The sequence below is a fragment of the Trachypithecus francoisi genome, unplaced genomic scaffold (assembly GCF_009764315.1).
Source record: "Trachypithecus francoisi isolate TF-2019V2 unplaced genomic scaffold, Tfra_2.0 Lachesis_group11, whole genome shotgun sequence".
Taxonomy (NCBI): Eukaryota; Metazoa; Chordata; class Mammalia; order Primates; family Cercopithecidae; genus Trachypithecus; species Trachypithecus francoisi.
In genome coordinates this window covers 77,095,004-77,118,470 of record NW_022681456.1, presented here as the reverse complement: position 1 = coordinate 77,118,470, position 23,467 = coordinate 77,095,004, and the positions used below count along the sequence as shown (strand labels likewise).

General features: G+C 58.3%; 1 protein-coding gene across 1 annotated transcript in view; it reads left to right on the top strand.

Annotated features, from left to right (window-relative positions):
• The window catches only part of LRP1 (LDL receptor related protein 1), an 86,445-nt gene that overhangs the window by 49,173 nt on the left and 13,805 nt on the right, over nt 1-23,467 (top strand). The window contains exons 25-60 of the mRNA XM_033221597.1: nt 442-646; nt 828-992; nt 1,630-1,874; nt 2,158-2,289; nt 2,594-2,821; nt 3,047-3,221; nt 3,312-3,406; nt 3,647-3,796; nt 3,980-4,120; nt 4,471-4,605; nt 6,676-6,807; nt 7,071-7,205; nt 7,382-7,511; nt 7,634-7,760; nt 8,147-8,298; nt 8,389-8,513; nt 8,839-9,216; nt 10,563-10,752; nt 14,084-14,288; nt 14,601-14,793; nt 17,119-17,244; nt 17,451-17,579; nt 17,868-17,987; nt 18,201-18,314; nt 18,659-18,808; nt 18,882-19,004; nt 19,288-19,404; nt 19,584-19,712; nt 19,970-20,092; nt 20,175-20,315; nt 20,399-20,589; nt 21,303-21,486; nt 21,630-21,715; nt 21,876-21,995; nt 22,490-22,677; nt 22,799-23,004. Coding sequence (XP_033077488.1) covers nt 442-646; nt 828-992; nt 1,630-1,874; nt 2,158-2,289; nt 2,594-2,821; nt 3,047-3,221; nt 3,312-3,406; nt 3,647-3,796; nt 3,980-4,120; nt 4,471-4,605; nt 6,676-6,807; nt 7,071-7,205; nt 7,382-7,511; nt 7,634-7,760; nt 8,147-8,298; nt 8,389-8,513; nt 8,839-9,216; nt 10,563-10,752; nt 14,084-14,288; nt 14,601-14,793; nt 17,119-17,244; nt 17,451-17,579; nt 17,868-17,987; nt 18,201-18,314; nt 18,659-18,808; nt 18,882-19,004; nt 19,288-19,404; nt 19,584-19,712; nt 19,970-20,092; nt 20,175-20,315; nt 20,399-20,589; nt 21,303-21,486; nt 21,630-21,715; nt 21,876-21,995; nt 22,490-22,677; nt 22,799-23,004 — 5,685 coding nt within the window. The remainder of the gene's footprint in view (nt 1-441; nt 647-827; nt 993-1,629; nt 1,875-2,157; nt 2,290-2,593; nt 2,822-3,046; nt 3,222-3,311; nt 3,407-3,646; nt 3,797-3,979; nt 4,121-4,470; nt 4,606-6,675; nt 6,808-7,070; nt 7,206-7,381; nt 7,512-7,633; nt 7,761-8,146; nt 8,299-8,388; nt 8,514-8,838; nt 9,217-10,562; nt 10,753-14,083; nt 14,289-14,600; nt 14,794-17,118; nt 17,245-17,450; nt 17,580-17,867; nt 17,988-18,200; nt 18,315-18,658; nt 18,809-18,881; nt 19,005-19,287; nt 19,405-19,583; nt 19,713-19,969; nt 20,093-20,174; nt 20,316-20,398; nt 20,590-21,302; nt 21,487-21,629; nt 21,716-21,875; nt 21,996-22,489; nt 22,678-22,798; nt 23,005-23,467) is intronic.

Here is a 23,467-nt window from a genome sequence, read left to right as displayed (position 1 = left end):
CAGACTTCCTTCAGTCATACACGATAGTGAGTGCCCACTGTAATAAGGAAAACTTGAAACCATTACAAATTTACATCAACAAGAGGAGGCTAAGTAAACTGTGAGGATATTCACACTGTGCAACAGTCTCTAAAACAATGAGGCACACGAATAATGTGTTAGGGTGGAAAAATCTTTATGGCAGTCACTTGAGCTCGGGCAGTTGAGGCTGCCGTGAGCCATGATCATGCCACTGTATCCAGCCTTGGTGACAAAAGACCCTGTCTCAAAAAAAAAAGGGTTAGGGAGACAGTAGGAGTCCTACTCTTGAATATGGGCACATCAGAAACTTTGGCAGAGGTTCCAGGATTGAGGGTGGGTCATTGAGGGCTCCCAGGATTTCACACATTCATGCACAGCTCCCCAGGAGAGGCTAACCTTTCACTGCCCTCTCTTCTCCAGCCCTGACTAGTTTTGAGGTGGTGATTCAGTACGGCCTGGCCACACCCGAGGGCCTGGCTGTAGACTGGATTGCAGGCAACATCTACTGGGTGGAGAGTAACCTGGACCAGATCGAGGTGGCCAAGCTGGATGGGACCCTCCGGACCACTCTGCTGGCCGGTGACATTGAGCACCCAAGGGCAATTGCACTGGATCCCCGGGATGGGTGAGGACCCTGCCCAGCCCTCTCCTGGCCCCATGGCCCACCTGAAGTCCCATTCAGCTTGGCCAGGGACACCTTACTTCTCAGTGCCCTTTGCCTCGTCCTACTTTCTACCTAGGATCCCACCACAGTCCCTCCCCGAGGGCCCCAACTTTAGCCCTCCTGACCCCTCCCCACTCCCCAGGATCCTGTTTTGGACAGACTGGGACGCCAGCCTGCCCCGCATCGAGGCAGCCTCCATGAGTGGGGCCGGGCGCCGCACCGTGCACCGGGAGACCGGCTCCGGGGGCTGGCCCAACGGGCTCACTGTGGACTACCTGGAGAAGCGCATCCTTTGGATTGATGCCAGGTCAGTGCCCTCTATGCCCTGGGGAGGCCCAAGTCTGTGGCACCAGGACAGGGTGGGGAGGGAACTGTGGTGACAAGGGTGGTGAGAAGGCCCAAGGGATCTAGAACTAGGAACAGTGGCATAGGATTGGGCACAGGAGAAGGACAGAGGGGCGTGGGGAGACCGGGGCTGAGGGGAGGGGGCGGGTAGAGGAGGCGGAAGCAGGGCCGTCAGCTGTGGTTATTCACATTGTACCGTCCTCTCCACTCACCTGTCCTCTCCCTGTGTTCCCTCTGCTGGGGCTGTGTCTGCCCAGAGGGAGGGGAAACTTCTTTCTAATTGGTCTGCCCTGGGAGGGTGCATTTTTCTGACTTCCATCAAAGCCCTTAGTGCTGACAGCAGCCCTGGGGAGAAGTGACTGACAGATTCCCTCGGGGCTTGGGAATTGGGGCCTGAGAGCTGAAACCTGGACCTGTTGGGTTCTCACACCTTGGTCATTCTGTCTATCTGCTCTGGCCAGCAGGGCTTAGGGGAGGGAACGGTCCTGTGCTCTTCGTTGGGAGGGCTGTGGCCAGGGCCCAGAGGATGGGCGCCTGGGCAGAGCTCTGAGGGCTGAGTTCCCGGCTGGCATCCTCATTCTGCTCCATCATGCTCTCAGGTCAGATGCCATTTACTCAGCCCGTTACGACGGCTCTGGCCACATGGAGGTGCTTCGGGGACACGAGTTCCTGTCGCACCCGTTTGCAGTGACGCTGTACGGGGGGGAGGTCTACTGGACTGACTGGCGAACAAACACGCTGGCTAAGGCCAACAAGTGGACCGGCCACAATGTCACCGTGGTACAGAGGACCAACACCCAGCCCTTTGACCTGCAGGTGTACCACCCTTCCCGCCAGCCCATGGGTAAGGGGCTCAGGGCCTCGAGCAGCCGGAAGGGAGCCAGCAGCCTCTTCAGAAGCTCTAGAAGCTCTTAGGAGAGGAGAGGGCAGTGAGAACAGGAGCAAGTGTGCTGGGACAGCAGGGGTGGGCCGGCTGTTGACAGAGGCACTGTCTAGCAGCAGAGGAGGGTCTAGCAGTAGTGGCTGCTGGAACAGGGGGAGGAGAGTGGGTGAGGGAGGGGTGGTCCATGTAGGGAGCAGCAAGTCACAGGATTATCTGGCTTCTTCTCTTCTCCACCTGCCCCCAGCTCCCAATCCCTGTGAGGCCAATGGAGGCCGGGGCCCCTGCTCCCACCTGTGTCTCATCAACTACAACCGGACCGTGTCCTGTGCCTGCCCCCACCTCATGAAGCTCCACAAGGACAAAACTACTTGCTATGGTAGGAGCCCCTCCCTCCAGAGCCAGTGAGCAACTGAGGCTGGAGGGAAGGCTGCAGGCCCCAGGCTCCTGGTTGTCACCGAAGGCAGAGTCCCAGTCAGGAGGGTCCCAATAGGAGAGGCTCCAGAGACAGCCACTGTGAGAAGGGGCTACAGGTCTGCCAGGGAGGCTGCACCCAGTGGGGTGTGTCCATGGAACCAAGGGCCAGTAGCAAACAGACAGATCCAGAAGGCAGGGCCTGAAACCAGGTGGGAGGGAAGCACAGAGGCAGGGGCCGCCTTCAGTGACCAGCCCGTGCCCCACAGAGTTTAAGAAGTTCCTGCTGTACGCACGTCAGATGGAGATCCGAGGTGTGGACCTGGATGCCCCCTACTACAACTACATCATTTCCTTCACGGTGCCCGACATCGACAACGTCACAGTGCTAGACTACGATGCCCGTGAGCAGCGTGTGTACTGGTCTGACGTGCGGACACAGGCCATCAAGCGGGCCTTCATCAACGGCACAGGCGTGGAGACAGTCGTCTCTGCAGGTTCTTCCTGGCCCTGGATGCCCACCAGTGGACATGGGCACCCCCACCCACCCCTTGCTCCCAACCCTGGTCTCCTTGATCCGAGTGGTCCTTCTCCCAGTCCTGCTGCCCCTCAGTGCTCCAGCCTGGTTTCCTGATCCCTTTTCTCCAGAAAGCACACTGGCTCCCCTCCTGACCCACTGCCCTGCAGACACCCAACAACCGACTCCCTGCTTGTGCCCTCAGACTTGCCAAATGCCCATGGGCTGGCTGTGGACTGGGTCTCCCGAAACCTGTTCTGGACAAGCTATGACACCAATAAGAAGCAGATCAATGTGGCCCGGCTGGATGGCTCCTTCAAGAACGCAGTGGTGCAGGGCCTGGAGCAGCCCCATGGCCTTGTCGTCCACCCTCTGCGTGGGTCAGTCTAGGGCCCAGGGCCAGGGAGCATGGGGTGTGGGACTGGGAAGAAGAGGACCCTGACCCTTCCCTCTTGGTACTCTCCCCCCAGGAAGCTCTACTGGACCGATGGTGACAACATCAGCATGGCCAACATGGACGGCAGCAATCGCACCCTGCTCTTCAGTGGCCAGAAGGGCCCTGTGGGTACGAGCTTCCCTGCCCACCCCCACAGCCTTTCCCTACTTCCTTGACCAGGAGGTGCTCGCAGGGTCCCTCGGGTGCCCCTCAGCCTCCCCAGAGCCGCAGCTTAGTGCCTGTTCTCACCACCTGCCCCCTCACCTCCCCTCCACGCACAGCCACACATCCTTACACACATCCTCTGCTCCCATCACTGGATCCCCAGCCCTGGGCTAGACTCCCTGGCAGTGACACCCCCTTTTCCAGGTCTGGCTATTGACTTCCCTGAAAGCAAACTCTACTGGATCAGCTCCGGGAACCACACCATCAACCGCTGCAACCTGGACGGGAGTGGGCTGGAGGTCATCGACGCCATGCGGAGCCAGCTGGGCAAGGCCACCGCCCTGGCCATCATGGGTGAGGGCTGCTGGGTGAAGCAGAGATGACGCAGAGCGGGCCAGGCCAGACCTACTGGGAGACGGGCTGGCTTGGGTCAGAATCTCACCATGTGGGGGGCCTGATGACTTAGAGCCAATGGGCCCTTCAGGAGAGCTGGGTGTGGGGCCTTCCCAAGGGTCTCATCTCCTCCTGCTGCCCCAGGGGACAAGCTGTGGTGGGCAGATCAGGTGTCGGAGAAGATGGGCACATGCAGCAAGGCCGACGGCTTGGGCTCCGTCGTCCTGCGGAACAGCACCACCCTGGTGATGCACATGAAGGTCTATGACGAGAGCATCCAGCTGGGTAAGTGTGAGGCCGGGCGGCCGCTGGGGTCTCAGGGGTGACAGGGGAGGCTCCAGAGCTGCAGGCTGCAGGTCCATGGGGCAAGGGAGTAAGTAGGTTAGGCTGCGCCCACCACCCAAAGGGATTCCTTGTTTCCTTCTCACAAAGGCACCTTATAGGCTTCCAGCAGCCCTATTCATAAGGCCAGGGGCCCAGGAGGACAGAAAACCTGAGAGCCGGGTGGGGTGGTGACTCCCATTAGGTCCAGGGTACAGGCAGTAACCATTCTGTTTCTGAGCAGCCCAAGCCTGACCCTGAGGTCCCAAGGAGGGCCACCTAACCCTTTCCCTCTGCCTCCCACCTGCCCCCAGACCATAAGGGCACCAACCCCTGCAGTGTCAACAACGGTGACTGCTCCCAGCTCTGCCTGCCCACGTCAGAGACGACCCGCTCCTGCATGTGCACAGCCGGCTATAGCCTCCGGAGTGGCCAGCAGGCCTGTGAGGGTCAGTGCCTGGCTCTCCTCCCAGCCTTGTCCCAGCTCCCCAACCCTGACCCCTCCTACCCTACAGCCCCACCTTCCTCTTCTTACCTTGGGGACCATGAAGTGGCTATGAGTCTCCAGTGCCTCCAGTAGGATTTTGGAAAAATAGATGTCAGCAGGCAGATCACTGGCAGCTGCATGGAAGAGGCATGCTCTGAGCTGGGTTTTATAGGGCAAGTAGGATTTGGATGCATGGCTCAAAGGAGAGGGAACTATACACAATGTAAGGTGTGTGTGGGGGCCCCAGCCAAGAGTGGTGGGCAAAGTGTGGGGAAGTCCTGGAGATAAGGCTGTGAGCTAGGCGGGGCTCCTGTGTTCTCAGCCAGGAGTGCCTGGAAAGTGATGTTTGGGGAAGATCAACCTGACCGCATTGGTGATGGGGAAGAAACAGAGGCAGTTAAACCAGTTAGGAGGCTATTAGGAGTAATCGGAGTGTAAGGAGATGATGGGCCTGGGCTGGGCTCAGCAAGGGTTGAAGAAAAAGAATGAAACTCAGACGCATTTCACAAGAACCTGCTAACTGATTTATGAGCTTGTGGGGTGGGGACAGCATTTCCCAAATGTGCATTCCTAGGAGCCTCCCTCTTGTATGTGGGTACATTTTACCAAAAGAAATTCTGAGTTGAACAAAGTTTAAGAGTGTTTTGTGCTGCAGAACTTCTCAGAGCCTTGAATATGTTTATGTGTGCTAAGAATTTTTCAAGTGTTTGGGGTTTTCCAAAACTCACTTGACCTTCATTCTTTTTTTCATGGAGTCTGAGCAACCAGGGCCCATTTGGGGATTCACTTTGGGACATGCTGTATCAAAGGGATAAAGGCAAGGGAGGATTCTGAGATGCATGGGTAGTGGTGCCTCAAGACATGGGAAAACTGGGCCAGGCACGGTGGCTCATGCCTGTAATCCCAGCACTTTGGGAGGCCGAGGCAGGCCAATCACTTGAGGTCAGGAGTTTGAGACTAGCCTAGCCAACATGGCAAAACTCTGTCTCTACTAAAACCACAGAAATTAGCTGGGTGTGGTGGCGGGCACCTGTAATCCCAGCTACTCAGAAGACTGAGGCAGGAGAATTGCTTGAACTGGAGAGGCAGAGGTTGCAGTGGGCCAATATTGCGCCACTGCACTCCAGCCTGGGCAACAGATCAAGACTCCACCTTAATAAAAAAAAAAAAAAAAAAAAAAGAACCTAGCGTGGTGGCTCACCCCTGTAATCCCAGCATTTTGGGGGGCGGAAGCGGGCAGATTACCTTGAAGCTGGGGTTCGAGACCGGCCTGACCAACATGGAGAAACTCTGTCTCTACTAAAAATACAAAATTAGCCGGGCGTGGTGGTACATGCCTGTAATCCCAGCTACTCGGGAGACTGAGGCAGGAGAATCACTTGAACCCGGGACGCGCAGGTTGCGGTGAGCCAAGATTGCGTCATTGCACTTCAGCCTGGGCAACAAGAGCAAAACTTCGTCTCAAAAAGACAAAAAAAAAAAAAAAAAGAAAGAAAGAAAGAAAGGAAAGAAAAAGAAATGGGATAACTGATAATGAGACTGGCTTAGGAGTGACCTTATGGGGTTGAGTTTTAAGTGTTGGAGAGAGGATGTGGCATGGACCAGACAGAGGGAGGACAAAGAGGAAACTAGAATCAGGCTGAGCGCCAAACTGGAAGTCTAGATTTTGGAATCACCTAGTCCTGATTGTATGGTCTGAACTCCCAGACTTTCCTTAAGGGACTTGCAGGGTGCAGATTGGGTTGTGCTGGGTGGAGGAGGGCAGAGCACAAGGCGAGAAATCTGAGTCTCTGCTGCCCTCTCATGGTGGCTAGGGGTCCTGCAGGTGGTTCCCCAGAGCTACCAGCCAGGTGAGCTTCCTCCCGGTCCATGCTCCGACCTCAGACTAGGGTGTGTGTGCTGGGTGGAGGATAGGGATGATGGCGGGGGAAGACATCAAAGGAGAAGCAGAGAACAGTTGGAGGGTGACAGCAACCAAGCTTAAGGGGAGACTGTTGGCCATACCCATGCCTTAAGTGTCCTTGCGTTTCAGGCGTGGGTTCCTTTCTCCTGTACTCTGTGCACGAAGGAATCAGGGGAATTCCTCTGGATCCCAATGACAAGTCAGATGCCCTGGTCCCAGTGTCCGGGACCTCGCTGGCTGTCGGCATCGACTTCCATGCTGGTGAGCTATTTAGTGGTGGAGGGAGTTGGGCGTGGTGTGGGAGCTTTAGGGGTAGTGTGGTGTGCCCTGAGGGTCCAGTGAGAGGCTGCCTGAATCGGCCCGAGGTGGGGCACTTGCTACAGCTGCCACCCTGACTCCACCTCCCCTTCCAAGCACCTGGCCCCTCCGGCACTCTCTCACCTGTCCTGAGCCTTGTGAGATTTTGACCCCTCGCCTTACCCCTGCCTTACTGGTCATCCCCATGTCACCTCCTCCAACTCCAGAAAATGACACCATCTACTGGGTGGACATGGGCCTGAGCACAATCAGCCGGGCCAAGCGGGACCAGACGTGGCGTGAAGACGTGGTGACCAATGGCATTGGCCGCGTGGAGGGCATCGCAGTGGACTGGATCGCAGGTGAGCAGTGGGTGGGTTTGTGGGGCTTGAGGTGTGGCAGAGGACTGGGGGATGTGGGGGGAGGAGGAGTTGGTGGGAGTAGGAAGAGGAGCTGCAGAGGTGCCTGGGGGCTTGGAGGACACCAGGTCCACCTGTCCTCACCCAACCTCCCTGAGCCCCACCAACTTCCTCCTTAGGCAACATCTACTGGACGGACCAGGGCTTCGATGTCATCGAGGTCGCCCGGCTCAATGGCTCCTTCCGCTACGTGGTGATCTCCCAGGGTCTAGACAAGCCCCGGGCCATCACCGTCCACCCAGAGAAAGGGTGAGGAGCTGGACAGACTGGCTCCGGTCTGGCCTTGTCATTCTGCCCATGGCCCATGCTGATGAGGCCCTGTCTCCTCCAGGGTCTGGGGATTGACCCCCCACATCCCCCCTACCCCATAGGTACCTGTTCTGGACTGAGTGGGGTCAGTATCCGCGTATTGAGCGGTCTCGGCTAGATGGCACAGAGCGTGTGGTGCTGGTCAACGTCAGCATCAGCTGGCCCAATGGCATCTCAGTGGACTACCAGGTTCGCACGCCAACTTGGCCCTGGAGCCAATGGTAGACCCCTGACCCAGGCCCCTCCTCCCTGTGATGAGCCCATTCTGGGATGACATGAAGCCCAAGGGAGGTCATGGGGTCTCCCGGCCCAGCCCTGCACCCGGAGTAGGACTCCTGCTACCACAGAGATGATGGGCAGGGATCGCTCAGAAGTGGGGAGTAGGGGAGGGGAGGGATGCCTGGATGTTGCCTTATCAGCAGGGCAGAGGGCAGGAGTGTGTGCAGGAGGCAGGAGTGAGGTGGGGGAGGCTGAACTGAGGGCCCCACTCTGGCCCACGCACTCCCTGCTGCCCCGGACATGGGGCTGGCAGTGGGTTCAGCTCTGGAGGTGAGGTGGGTGCCTCTGGCCTGTAGGATGGGAAGCTGTACTGGTGTGATGCACGGACAGACAAGATTGAACGAATCGACCTGGAGACGGGTGAGAACCGCGAGGTGGTTCTGTCCAGCAACAACATGGACATGTTTTCAGTGTCTGTGTTTGAGGATTTCATCTACTGGAGTGACAGGTGAGGGCTTCTGTCCTGGCTGCCTCAGCTGATCTGTTCCTTCCTTCCCCGCTCCACTGACGCTCTGCTTGTGACCTGTCCTTCCCTCAGGACTCACGCCAACGGCTCCATCAAGCGCGGGAGCAAAGACAATGCCACAGACTCCGTGCCCCTGCGAACCGGCATCGGCGTCCAGCTTAAAGATATCAAAGTCTTCAACCGGGACCGGCAGAAAGGTGAGGCCGGGGCTCTGGGCTGAGGTGGAGAGGTGAGGGGGACTCTGGCCTGGGAGGGCGCTCCCCAGGGAACCCAGCGTGAGAGGGCCAGGAGACAAGTTAGACCCATGGGGCACCTTCCGATGGCCCAAGAGACCCAGGGATGGGGAGGAAAGCCTGAGGTGCTCCGGGACAGATCTAGACTTTGGGCTCTGGGCCCTGGAAGGTCGTCCAAGCTGGGAATACCAAGGCAGAGGGCAGCACTTTTGCCAAAGCCTGGATGACAAAGGCACTAGCGAGCCTTTCCCAAGGCAGGCCCTGCCCTCTGTACCCTCCCCTCCCCCAGGCACCAACGTGTGCGCGGTGGCCAATGGTGGGTGCCAGCAGCTGTGTCTGTACCGGGGCCGTGGGCAGCGGGCCTGCGCCTGTGCCCACGGGATGCTGGCTGAAGACGGAGCATCGTGCCGCGAGTACGCTGGCTACCTGCTCTACTCGGAGCGCACCATTCTCAAGAGCATCCACCTGTCGGATGAGCGCAACCTCAATGCGCCCGTGCAGCCCTTTGAGGACCCTGAGCACATGAAGAACGTCATTGCCCTGGCCTTTGACTACCGGGCAGGCACCTCTCCGGGCACCCCCAATCGCATCTTCTTCAGCGACATCCACTTTGGGAACATTCAGCAGATCAACGATGATGGCTCCAGGAGGATCACCATTGTGGAGAGTGAGCCCAGACCCCAAGTCTTCCCAGGAAGTGGGACGTGGGGCGGGGAGCAGCACAGACTCTCAGACCCCAACCAGGCACTCTACCCTGAATCCCAGCAGCTGCAACTCAGCCGAATCCCACTGCACCCCCGCAGTTACATGACTCCTGATTTGGAGTCAGTGTCGGCTCCCATCTTCCTCCTGCCACTGGTCCTAGTTCTGCCTTCGGGGCTGCACAGAACAAGCCAGAGGTCACTGTGGAGCCCAGCGCTCACAAACCCAGGCTGCAGACACGGGGCTGAGTTCCAGTCATTTGGGGTTTCAGTAACTTGGGTCAGTTTCCTGCTCTTGCCAAACCTAAGCCTTCTCATCTGCATGGTGAGACAGAATTCCTTGAGCTGCTGCACATGAAGGCCTAGCTCAGTGATGCTGGGGATGGAGTGTGTGCTCTGGAAAGAGCAGTTACAGTGTCAGGGCTGTCATCATAGGACAGCCTTTCAGCTCTTTGAAAACTGCATCCCACTACATTTTTTTCTTCTTCAGCCTGGTTACCACCAGGTCCTTTGACTCATTCATTTGCTCATTTATTCATTCAGCTGGTCCATAAAGACCTGCCAGGCACCGAACTAGGTGCTGCATGTTCAGACCTGTCCTTTCAGCCTTCTCTGGGACATTTTCTGCTGCAACTTAGTCCAGCCCACATGTCTGTCTAAAAATGTAGCATCTAAAGCTAAACCCGGTACTCCATGCTCGCAGCTTGATCAGGAGAGACTGGCAGATCAATCCCCAGTCCCCTGGAAGGGATGTCCCCTCCCCTCTGGCTGTTTGCAGACCATACCACAGCATGGCCTTTTGGCAGCCACCATCGCTTTTAGCCACTAACGTCTTTTCTCTTACACTGCTGTTCAGCTGTGTCTCTCACTGTGCCTTGGTTCTTTAACCTGAGTTTAAGATGTCTGCTTTATAAAATAATCAATCCAGCTCAGGGTCTTTTTAAGTAGGGGGCTCCCGGGTACAGCCCAAGTAGGCTTTGATTTACTGGAATCTATATTGCACTCAACTCAGCGGAACTACAGCTCCAGGAAAGTGCAACCACACCAGGAAGCCCGATCGCCCTGAGTGGGAAGACCGAGGGAGAGGGTTGGGAGGTGACCACAGGTCATTTGGGTGAGGACAGCAGAGGTTGGGGGCACTGAGTCAGACCCTGGTGCCCCCGAGCCCCCTCTGCTGCACCTCATGCACTCCCATACGCCACACTTCCCCTTCCAGCCAGGACAGCACGTGTCCCAGGCTGTCCCCCATGGCTCCTGTGCAGGCTGCCCTCTGGCCCCCTCCCGCCCAATGGCTGCTCCTGTCTCTTCACAGATGTGGGCTCCGTGGAAGGCCTGGCCTATCACCGTGGCTGGGACACTCTCTATTGGACAAGCTACACGACATCCACCATCACGCGCCACACAGTGGACCAGACCCGCCCGGGGGCCTTCGAGCGTGAGACCGTCATCACTATGTCTGGAGATGACCACCCACGGGCCTTCGTGTTGGACGAGTGCCAGAAGTGAGCTGCTGCCTGGGGATGGGGATAGTGGGGAGAGGTGGGACTTGGGGCCGCAGAAACTCACCAGGCAGACCCAGGTGGGGGTGCAGGAGAGGCAAGCCCTCACTTGAGCTCCACCCTTCCCTGCTGTGTGATCTGGGGGGAGTTGCAAAAGCTTCCTAAGCTTCAGGTTCCTCTTCTGTGGTACAAGCTGGCTAAGATTTCAGCTGCCTGCACCAAGGGGAGCATTAGGAGTGTGGGGGACGCTCTGCCTCTGTGGTTGATTCATTCATCAGAACACCGTGTTGGAGGCACAGGGTAGGGCCTCTAGCTCTGGGATCCAAAGCTTCAGGCAAAGAATGTCTGTTGAACCTGTCGTATGGAAGCCTCAGGCTGGGCCTATCAAGCCACCTAGCTGGGTTGAGAAGTCATACTTGTGGGAAGCAATGGTAACTGGCACAGGGCTGTATACGGGTGACCACAGGTCTCACGAAGGGAGTAGATTGGCCCAGAGCCTGGAATTGGAAAGACAAGGAAGGCCAGCTTGGACAGGGCAAGTGCTTTGAGCAAAAGCCTGAAGAAAGGCAAATTCAAGACAGGGAGGACAGAAGCGGACCTCTGCACGCCATGGGACGTAGGCAGGCCTGAACCCAGCCGGGAAGTGAGGTCAGGGTGCGGAGGAGTTAGGAGCACAAGCCAGGACAGGTGGCAGGAAGCACCTGGCGGTGGGTACTCCCCCTGGAGGGTTCACCCGCAGTCGGCCTGCTCTGTTCTCCCACAAGGGCAGCCCTCATCCTGGCTGTTTGGGCCTCTAGTGAGCCACCCCCTCGCCTTAGGGATCCTGGCCCACATGTGAGCAACATTTTTTTGCCAATTCAGCAGTGCTTGGAATGTTTTTCAAAAGCTTTACTAGGAAACTAGTAAACACAACCCAAAGCAGCTGTACAGATATGTGAGCGTCCCGAACCCAGATTCTCCCCACCTGTACCCCAGTGTCAGTCACATCCAACCTGGTTCAAGGGCCCTCTGTTTCCTCCTGCCTCTGTTGTCTGGCACGTCTGCAGCTGATGACGAAGGTCCAGTCCCCGCTTCCACAAACCTTGGCTGCCTCACCTGTCTGGGGATGGCCTCAGGGCCTGTCTCTCATGAGTCTGGAGCCTCCATGGAGGGTCCAGCAGGGCTGCCATGCCCTCGTCCCAGAGGACATGTCCTCCTGGCTGCCCACCAAGCTCCTTTCCTATGAGCCAAGGGGATTCCGTTGCACATTCAGCGAGTGGCTTTTGAGAGCAAAGAAGGTGCAGAGGACCCAGTGGGGAGCGCGAGGGGCGTCATGAAGAGCTTCGTGGCTGTGTGCTGAGGACTGGCCCCGCCTGGAAGTCAGGAAACATGTCCTTGAAGAGGAGGCTTGTGAGCCGACATCTGAGGATGGCAGGAGTCGCTGAGTGGGAGCACGGTCCCAGCGCCCAGGAGAAAGAGCTGAGCCGGCAGGAGGGGCCCTCTCCCTGGCCAGAAGGAGCAGGCACTTTCAGGGAATAGGAAGGAGCCGATGTGGACCCCAGTGGAGGGGGCAGGGGCCAGTGGAGACTCCAACAACCCAGCCTCCCCCTGAGCCCTCCCTGCAGTTGGCCCTGGGGCACTGATGACCCTGTGGTGTCACAGTCGGATAGTTAGAAGATCTGCCATGTTGCTGGACACTGAGCACCTGCCCCAGGAAAGCCTCTCTCTTCCCTCCCGCCACATTCCTGGGAAGCAGGTTCAGCCAGACCACAGTTGTGTCACATGGAGGAGTTTGTTGACGCCAGGAGGAAAACCACTTCTCACCGCAGGTGTGAGTGGTTTCACCTGAGGTGTGGGAGTCCCTGGTGGGGACTGACAGGCCAAGTCGAATCCTGACAAGCCAGGAAGATGACCGGTCGCTGCCCCAGGACACCCATTCTCCCTTGTGGAGGCTAGAGGGACACGCCACCTCCCTCCCAACTTACATCCTGATTCCAGAGCCATCACACACCCCTGCTCTCCTCCAGGATGAGGCCCTTAAGGTCAGAGCTTCTCATGAGCTCGTGGAGGCTCAGGGCAGCCAGTGTCTCCCGAGGGGCAGAGCAGCACCATTTTCCTACGTGAGCCCAGCAGAAGGCGCGATAGTTCAATGGTGCTGGAGACGCTGGGGGTGGACAAGAAGGGTGTGACCTGGAGAGGTCTGAGGAGACAAGTTCACAGGCCAGAGGAGAGATCTGTGGGCAGAACGGTGAGGGGCGGAGGTGGGAGGGGGCCAGAGGCACTGGGGGGGGCAGGGGCAGGTCCTGTTAGGGAACTGGAGAACGGAGCTGGCTTTCGTGTGGCTTGGTGGTTTCAGACTCCACTGTGCATAAGGATCGCCTGGGAGCAAGAGAATTTGGAGTCCTCTGCCCTGCCTTGGTCCTAGCTGAGTGACAAGCTCTGGGACTGAGGGCCCAGGGCTCACCATCCAATGCCGGTGGTCCGAGGACCACTCTATCACACCCAGGGTAGTGCTTGACCAGCCTTGAGGCCTTCCTCCAGCCTCAGCACCACCCCACAAGGAGCACAGCATAACTGGGAGCTGGCTGTTCCCGTTGCCTCCTTTACTGAGAGGAAACCAAGGCTGAGAGGAGTGACAGGCTCGTTCGAGGTCAGAGCCATTATGAGGCAGAACGGTGGCTCCAACCCCAAACATGCAAAGGCCTCAAAGTACGGAGAAGGGGACTCTTGAGAATTCCTTGAGGATAGGACCCACATACCCCAGGACCAGGGACACACGCCACACTCAGCTCCGCAAGGGCTTCCTGAATGGTCTGGAAGACAGCCAGCCTCCCTGCACAGAAGAGAGCAGTTAAGAATAAACTCCTGGGAAATACTCACATAGCGTGTGCCATCTGTCTTTAAGATGGAGATTAACTTCTTCCACTCTCACAACCACCCTGCAAGGCAGGTGGTGCTACCATCCCCACCTCATAGAGGAGGAAACTGAGGGACAGGGCTGTTGAACAAGTTGCCTAAGGGCACCTAGTTGGTGGGTGGCGTAGCCAGGGCTGGAACCCCAGAGCCTGTCTCACTTGGTTCACTTCTTAGGAAGTAGACGGTCACTGCCCAGATACTGCAATGTGAATATCTCACACTTGGCCCTCATCCCCTCACACTCAGCCACCTCGTGTGAGAACTGTCTATGCAATAGCAGGGCCCTTCATGGGCATCGGGGCACTGTTGGCCTCGATGACTCTGAGGTTGCTTTGCCTTGGCGGGCCTCTGGGTTCCAGGTGCCTACGTGTCCTGGCCTGTACCCTCTGTAGTAGACTCTCAGGCTTTGCCTCCTGATCCCTGGACCCTCTTCCCCCAGCCTCATGTTCTGGACCAACTGGAATGAGCAGCATCCCAGCATCATGCGGGCAGCACTCTCGGGAGCCAATGTCCTGACCCTCATCGAGAAGGATATCCGCACCCCCAACGGCCTGGCCATCGACCACCGTGCTGAGAAGCTCTACTTCTCTGACGCCACCCTGGACAAGATTGAGCGGTGCGAGTATGACGGCTCCCACCGCTATGTGAGTCTGCGGGGTGGGTGAGCTGGCGGGCGGCTGAGGGGAGGCCAGGGCCAGGGTCAGCCCCATCAGCTGAGACCGTCCAGGCACAGACATGGTGGGAGCAGCTGGGAGGAGGTGAGTCCCTCCAGGCCCCAGCCTCGGGCAACCCCACCCTGTCCAGCTTGCTCCTCATCAGCTAGATGAGGGAGATGGCAGGATGACTCTGCGGGCCCTCATTCTGTGGCTGTCAGAGGCCAGGCCAGGCTGTGGTCCAGTGGAGACTGGGCGAGAGGCCCAAGAGATGCTGTAACAGTGATGGCGCTGTCTCCACAGGTGATCCTAAAGTCAGAGCCTGTCCACCCCTTTGGGCTGGCCGTGTATGGGGAGCATATTTTCTGGACCGACTGGGTGCGGCGGGCAGTGCAGCGGGCCAACAAGCACGTGGGCAGCAACATGAAGCTGCTACGCGTGGACATCCCCCAGCAGCCCATGGGCATCATCGCCGTGGCCAACGACACCAACAGCTGTGAGTGGGGCTGCCGCCACCTGCCTCGCCCTCCTGCCTGTCGTGCCTGGACATACAAACACACACCCCACACCCCCCCACACACACCACACACACCCCACACACATACCACACACACACCACACATACTATACTACACACACCACACAACATATATCACACCCCTCCCACACACACCCCACACACACACCACACCACACCACACATACCACACACACATTCCACACACCACATAAACACACACCCCCACACACACACCATACACATACCACACACACATTCCACACACCACATAAACACACCCCCCCACACACACACCATACACATACCACACACACACCACACCACACATACACTGCACACCACATACACACACCACATATATCACACACACACACCACACCACACATACACTGCACACCACACCACACATACACTGCACACCACATACACACACCACACATATCATACACACCCCACATATACCACACCACACACACACCACATACACACACACCACACACACACGCCACATACACACAGATACCACACACACATCCCACACATACTATGCTACACCACACCACATATACCACACTCTTCCCACACACACAACACACACACCACACCATACACCCCCCACACCACACACCACATACACACACCCCCAACATGTACACACACATACACACCCCACACACAAACCACACACACCACACATACCACACACACACACCTCACACCACATATACCACACATATCCCACACACCACATACACACACACCCCCACAAACGCACCACACCCACCACACATACACCCCCTCACACACACACACCACACATACCACACACCCCACACATATCACATACACACACCACCACACGCACCACATGCACACACCCCCACAAACGCACCACACACACCACACATACACCCCCTCACACACACACCACACATACCACACACACTACACACCCCACACACACCCCCACACACCACACCACATACACACATTCCCCACACGCACCACACATACCACATACACACACCACCACACATACAACACATACACCACATACCACATACACTGCAGCACACACAAGACACACACCACACCATACAACACACCATACACACCACACAGGACACACCACACCCAGCCAACACACACGCACACCACACATACTGTACCACATACACACAGCACGCACACCACACACACCACACACACACCACATACACACACACCCCCACAAACGCACCACACACACCACACACACACACCACACACCAACACACACATACCACATACACACCACACAGGACACACCACACCCAGCCAACACACACGCACACCACACATACTGTACCACATACACACAGCACGCACACCATACCACACACACACACCACATACACACATACCACACACACTGCAGCACACACAAGACACACACCACACCATACAACACACCACACACACACCACACACCAACACACACATACCACATACACACCACACATGACACATACACACCACACATAGGACTTACATACACACGCCACACACCTACCACCCACAACACATATCACACACCACATAGTACACACACACACACATCATACAGACATACTATAAACACCTCACCCACACTTGCCTGGTCCTGCTGTCCCTGAGCCTCCGTTACACAGACACACACAGCTGTACACACCTTTGAAACTGCAAAACCCTCAGTGCTCCTGTACCCCTTCCCCCCAAGACATCTGTGCACACAGATGGACTCTGCACATGCCTGGCATCTCCTCCACATTGCGCACACACATTCATGTCACCCCCGCCCCTCAGGGCTCATCCACGCCCTTGGTGCCCCCACCCCCACCCTGGTCACTCTCCTCACTTGGAGCAACACAGACACCTGAGAGCCTGGGTGCATGTGCCCTCAGTGGGCACAAGTACATGCCCCACCGCCCCCCACAACAGACCTGCAGCTTTCCCAGGCATCTCTCATGTGCCCTGGGGCTCACTACTGCACCCATAATCTCAGGGCCCTCAGACTGGAATCTCCCAGAAACACTCAAAAGCCCACCGTGGCCTGCCTAAAAGCACACACATCCTCAACAGCACAGCTGCCAAAAACCCCATGCACCTGGCCCTTCCACAGCAGCCACCCCCATGCCCTTCCCACTGGCTGCAAGCCGCTGTGCCTGCCATGGCTGAGCAGCAGCTTGGGAGCTCCGTGAAGTCAGTGAGTGGGTGGGCACTCTGGGTGCATGCACAATAGCAAACACTCTGCAGCCCTGCGCCCGCCCTGTCCCTGCTCAGGTGAACTCTCTCCGTGCCGAATCAACAATGGCGGCTGCCAGGACCTGTGTCTGCTCACTCACCAGGGCCATGTCAACTGCTCGTGCCGAGGGGGCCGAATCCTCCAGGATGACCTCACCTGCCGAGGTGAGACAGGCGGCGGGGGAGGGGCTGGCAGGGAACCCAAGCACACACGGGGGATGGTGACCATCTCCCCAACGCGCTCCAGCCCAGCTCCTCAAAGCCTTTTGCCAAGAAGAAGCTGATGATGACCTCAGCTCCAGGGGGGAGGAGGCGTGGGCACTGGGGCCCACAACCCTGGCTCAGAAAGCTCCCTCCACCTCCCTCCCCAGCGGTGAATTCCTCTTGCCGAGCACAAGATGAGTTTGAGTGTGCCAATGGTGAGTGCATCAACTTCAGCCTGACCTGCGACGGCGTCCCCCACTGCAAGGACAAGTCCGATGAGAAGCCATCCTACTGCAGTAAGGAGCCCTCTGCAGCCCCTGCCTCTTCTAGGTCCAAAGCCCAGGTCCTCCTCCCCCAGGCCCCTGGCCCTCTGGCAACAGCCTCAGCCCCTGCAGGATGGAGCAGGATCGGGACCCAGCTTCCTGACCATGAGTTTTGGGAGCTCATGAAGGGCAGAACCACTGTTAGCCTATACTGGGCCTTTGGGTTGGGGGGCGGCCAGCTGGACACGTGCATGACGTCTCAGGGAGGCAGCCCTTTCCCTGTGCCTGTGGCTGATGTGCAGCCTACTCCTCCATCTGCAGACTCCCGCCGCTGCAAGAAGACTTTCCGCCAGTGCAGCAACGGGCGCTGTGTGTCCAACATGCTGTGGTGCAACGGGGCGGATGACTGTGGAGATGGTTCTGATGAGATCCCCTGCAACAGTGAGTGAGGCGCACTGGCATAACCCATCTATACCTCAGTTCTTGCCCCACCCTTCCTTGGCCAAGCTTTGTCCCTGGGCCCCGTGGTGTCTGGTTTAAGGCACTCTGTGACAGGCCAGGGCAGGTGCTGTGGGCCAGGAGCTCTGTCCTGCGTCCTCCTGGCCCACACAGAGAAAACTCTGGCCTGACGGTACGGGGCGGGCACTGTTCTAGAGACAGCCTGTGGTGTGGGCGAGTTCCGCTGCCGGGATGGGACCTGCATCGGGAACTCCAGCCGCTGCAACCAGTTTGTGGATTGTGAGGATGCCTCAGATGAGATGAACTGCAGTGAGTGACACCCTTTGCTGGCACCTCCTGGGCTCCTCCCCATCGCTCACTGCATCTGCCGCCTTCAGGCCCTCCTGCACCTACCTGCCCACATTCCTCTCCGCCTTGCCTCGTCCCCACTGATAGCCTCCATCTCCCTGAGGCCCTGTCCCCATCCTGCCTCTGCTCCTGGGCTCCCATGGGGTTCCGAGAGGGGGCAGTGAGCAGATGATGCAGACAGCGCCCCACTGGAAGGGCATTGTTCAACTTTTGGAAAAGCATGAAGGCACCGTAGGGCTAGCAGCTGCCCCAGTGGGGGATGATCGGGGTGAACCAGGAGTCACCCTCACCCCTGCCCCCACCAGGTGCCACCGACTGCAGCAGCTACTTCCGCCTGGGCGTGAAGGGCATGCTCTTCCAGCCCTGTGAGCGGACCTCGCTCTGCTACGCACCCAGCTGGGTGTGTGACGGCGCCAATGACTGCGGGGACTACAGTGATGAGCGTGACTGCCCAGGTGGGCAGGGGCAGGTGTGTGGTGGGCGGTGGCCTGCGGTGAGCAGGGCCTTCACACCTGCCTCGCCCCCCAGGTGTGAAACGCCCCAGATGCCCCCTGAATTACTTCGCCTGCCCTAGTGGGCGCTGCATCCCCATGAGCTGGACGTGTGACAAGGAGGATGACTGTGAACACGGCGAGGACGAGACCCACTGCAGTGAGTGACCACAGCACCTACTCAGTGCTCCAAGAACCTGCTGGGCCCCACTTCTTAGTCCCCCCCAGGAAATGCCCCCTTGGAAAAGGGCACCCAGGGCCTTCACCCCCTGCCCCACACCCCAACTCTTGAGGTTAGACTCAGAGACTCTGCTCTAGCTGCTGCTGAGCCCCCCAACAGAGGATTGCTGTGGGCATTTCTCCTGTCCTTCCCATGGCATCAGCCTCCCCAGGTGGGTGACCCCCGCCCTTCCCCATCTAACTGTGGCTTCCGACTGCCCCAGACAAGTTCTGCTCAGAGGCCCAGTTTGAGTGCCAGAACCATCGCTGCATCTCCAAGCAGTGGCTGTGTGACGGCAGCGATGACTGTGGGGACGGCTCAGACGAGGCTGCTCACTGTGGTGAGGAAGCTGGGATTGGGCTGGGGGAGGTTTCTCCAGGGAGAGACAGACTCCACCCAATTCCACCCCACACTCAGACACCCCTGCAGACGACGGCGAAGCAGCGAGTGCATCACCTCCGCTGCTGGCCCTCATCCACCCGCTCCTGAGTCTCTTGGTGGCCCCCTCTCCCCCCACAGAAGGCAAGACGTGTGGCCCCTCCTCCTTCTCCTGCCCTGGCACCCACGTGTGCGTCCCCGAGCGCTGGCTCTGTGACGGTGACAAAGACTGTGCTGATGGTGCAGACGAGAGCATCGCAGCTGGTTGCTGTGAGTGGCGGGGCCGTGTGGACCGGGTGGACAGCAAATGACCCCAGTCTCACTTTGCAGATGGGGAAGCTGGGGTGCAGGAGAGGAAATGCCTCAGCGGGGTCCGCTGGGGTGGAGCCATAGCTGTAGTCCAGGTGTCCAGACTCCTCATCAAGTGCCCTGCCCACTCTACCAGGAGAACCACAGGAGGTCAGGGTGGGGGACGGTCAGCTGCTGGCTGAGCAGGGCTGAAGGGCTGTGTCCACCTCTGTCCACAGTGTACAACAGCACCTGTGACGACCGTGAGTTCATGTGCCAGAACCGCCAGTGCATCCCCAAGCACTTCGTGTGTGACCATGACCGTGACTGTGCAGATGGCTCCGACGAGTCCCCCGAGTGTGGTGAGCCCTCGGCGGTGGTGGGAGGAGGCCCTGCCCTCCGCTGGGCCAGGGCATCAGCCTCACAGGTCCCTTCCTCCCCCAGAGTACCCGACCTGCGGCCCCAGCGAGTTCCGCTGTGCCAATGGGCGCTGTCTGAGCTCCCGCCAGTGGGAGTGCGATGGCGAGAATGACTGCCACGACCAGAGTGACGAGGCTCCCAAGAACCCACACTGCACCAGCCCAGGTGGGCCCCAGACCCGGCTCCCCTCTGCCCCCTCCCCAGACTGCCTGAGACCCTGCTGACCTGCTGCCTCCGCCCCTCTGCAGAGCACAAGTGCAATGCCTCGTCTCAGTTCCTGTGCAGCAGCGGGCGCTGTGTGGCTGAGGTACTGCTCTGCAATGGCCAGGATGACTGTGGTGACGGCTCGGATGAGCGTGGCTGCCACATCAACGAGTGTCTCAGCCACAAGCTCAGTGGCTGCAGCCAGGACTGTGAGGACCTCAAGATCGGCTTCAAGGTATGCCCAGCCCCGGGGAGGAGCTTCCACACCCCAGACGTGCCAGGAGCGCCTTTTTCCACTGGCTCATTCATTCATTCATCCCCTAGACACTGGGGATACAGCAGTGAATGAGACGGAAATCTGCTTGGTTGGGATCTGCCTCTATCTGGCAGGTAGAGAGCCAGCAGATTTGCTGACAGATGAGATACGGAGTGTGAGAGGAAAGGAGGAGTGAGGCGTCAAGTAGGCAAGAGATACACAGGTCTGGAGTTCAAGGAGAGGCCCAGGTTGGAGAGGGAAGTCTGGGAGTTATCGCCATAGAGCTGCTATTTGAATCTATCAGCCTGGATATGATTCCCAAGGGAGCAGTGTAGGTGGAGAAGAGAGGAGTCCAAAGTCTGAGCCCCAAGCTGAGCAACAGCCAGGAGCAGGGAGGTGAGGGGACCAACAGAAGAGCCTGAGAAGGAGCAGCTGCTGAGGCAGGAGAACAGCCATGAGAAGAAAGCGTTTCCAGGGGGAGGGCACACGCAGCTCTGTCAAATGACACTCGGGGCACACAGAAGGAGGCCTGGACTGCGAAGGCCAGACAGCCAGCTGGGTGGACTTAGTACCCATGTGCTGCTGCCCCTAATGAGGCCGGGTAGAAGGAATTGGAGTCTCTGAGCCAGGTCTCCAGGGTGGGAGGCCCAGACCCTGCCACACGCCCAGCCCAAGGCTCCCTGTGCCTGCAGTGCCGCTGTCGCCCTGGCTTCCGGCTGAAGGACGACGGCCGGACATGTGCTGATGTGGATGAGTGCAGCACCACCTTCCCCTGCAGCCAGCGCTGCATCAACACCCATGGCAGCTATAAGTGTCTGTGTGTGGAGGGCTACGCACCCCGCGGCGGCGACCCCCACAGCTGCAAGGCTGTGACTGGTGAGATTCACGCTTGGAGGGCATGAGGTGACCCAGGCAGCTGGGGGCTGTGTGGGACCGCCCGGGTGGCAGAGCTCCAGACAGGCAGGAGACCAGGGCCACTAGAATGTGCCAGGAGCTGAGGCGAGATCCTCTGTCTGCAGACGAGGAACCGTTTCTGATCTTTGCCAACCGGTACTACCTACGCAAGCTCAACCTGGATGGGTCCAACTACACGTTACTTAAGCAGGTACCAAACCCAGGCCTTCCTCCCCTTTGCCCATCTCCCAGACCCAGCACAGCGTCCCCTGCAAGTCTCCCCACTTAGATCCAACCATCCCTCCCCCAGATGTAAATGTGGCCCCTGCTGCCACAACAGATTTCTGTTCTCCCTCACTCCCCTAATCCAGGGCCTGAACAATGCCGTTGCCTTGGACTTTGACTACCGAGAGCAAATGATCTACTGGACGGATGTGACGACCCAGGGCAGCATGATCCGAAGGATGCACCTTAACGGGAGCAACGTGCAGGTGAGGCGGGCGGCCCTCAGCGACGGACACTGGCCCACCCCAGATGGCTGTTTTCAGATCGTCTCTCCTTCCTGTCCCACCAACCCAAATTGCTTCCTTCTCACTCCACTAGTCACTGTATGACTGCTTGTTCTGGCTGCTTACTCTCCTCTGGGCCCAGACAGCAAGGACCGGGAGATTTCTCTTGCTCTTCCCCTCACTGCCAGCCCCACGTCTCCCTAATTATCAGGAAGTTCCCCCTGAGGTCTGGCCAAGCACTGTGAGGCTTGGAGTGTGGTCCCATTCACCACCTAGAGCCCCCTCTCCTAGAGGCTCTGCTGACACGTACATAGTGTCAGGCCCAGGACTGGGCATTTTACTTCCATGGTTCTCCCACCAGAGCTGGCAGAGGGAGCTCTACCCCATTTTACACATGGGGAGGCTGAGCCTCACAGAGGCTTGCAGGTCTTCCCCCAGGTCACCCAGAGCTCTCCCTCCCCTGCCTCTTCCTGCAGGTCTTACACCGTACAGGCCTCAGCAACCCCGACGGGCTGGCTGTGGACTGGGTGGGTGGCAACCTGTACTGGTGCGACAAAGGCCGGGACACCATTGAGGTGTCCAAGCTCAATGGGGCCTATCGGACGGTGCTGGTCAGCTCTGGCCTCCGCGAGCCCAGGGCTCTGGTAGTGGATGTGCAGAATGGGTATGTGGCTGAGGAGGGTTGGGGAAGCCCTTGAAAGCAGCATCCAAGCCCAGCCTCCCTGCAGGCCACTGGTGGGATGGGTTATGGGATCTCCCAGGGCTCACTGCCTACCCATCGCCAGGTACCTGTACTGGACAGACTGGGGTGACCACTCACTGATTGGCCGCATCGGCATGGATGGGTCCAGTCGCAGCGTCATCGTGGACACCAAGATCACATGGCCCAACGGCCTGACGCTGGATTATGTCACTGAGCGCATCTACTGGGCTGACGCCCGCGAGGACTACATTGAGTTTGCCAGCCTGGATGGCTCCAATCGCCACGTTGGTCAGTGTGCCAGTGAGGCTGTCCAGGCACAGCAGACTCGGTGGGGATGGAAGTCTGAAGCGACAGGGGATCAAGTTTTGGGGGCAAGAGTGGACATAAAAAGCAGAGGACATGGCCTCAGGACACCACTCACTGGGGTGTGAGGTTCAGAGCACCCAGGGGCTTCCCCAGCCTGGCCACCACCCAGCTCCCTTGGGAAGGAAGAGGAGAGGCCCTTCCCTTATATACACAGTTCTGGAGGACTGGCCTCGAGGAGGGTGGGGGTGGGAGGCCTGCGATTGGGAACTGCAGTGCTCCCCACTTCCCGAGGGGAACCATATACTGGCAGGGCAGGAACTTGCCATGAGGCAGTCTAGGTTTGAACTCCAGCTCTGACACTTGTTACCTGTGAGACCATGGGGGGCCCCTGAACCATCTGGAACTGGGGCTGACACCCACCTCACAGGGCGGTGGTGGGGCTTGA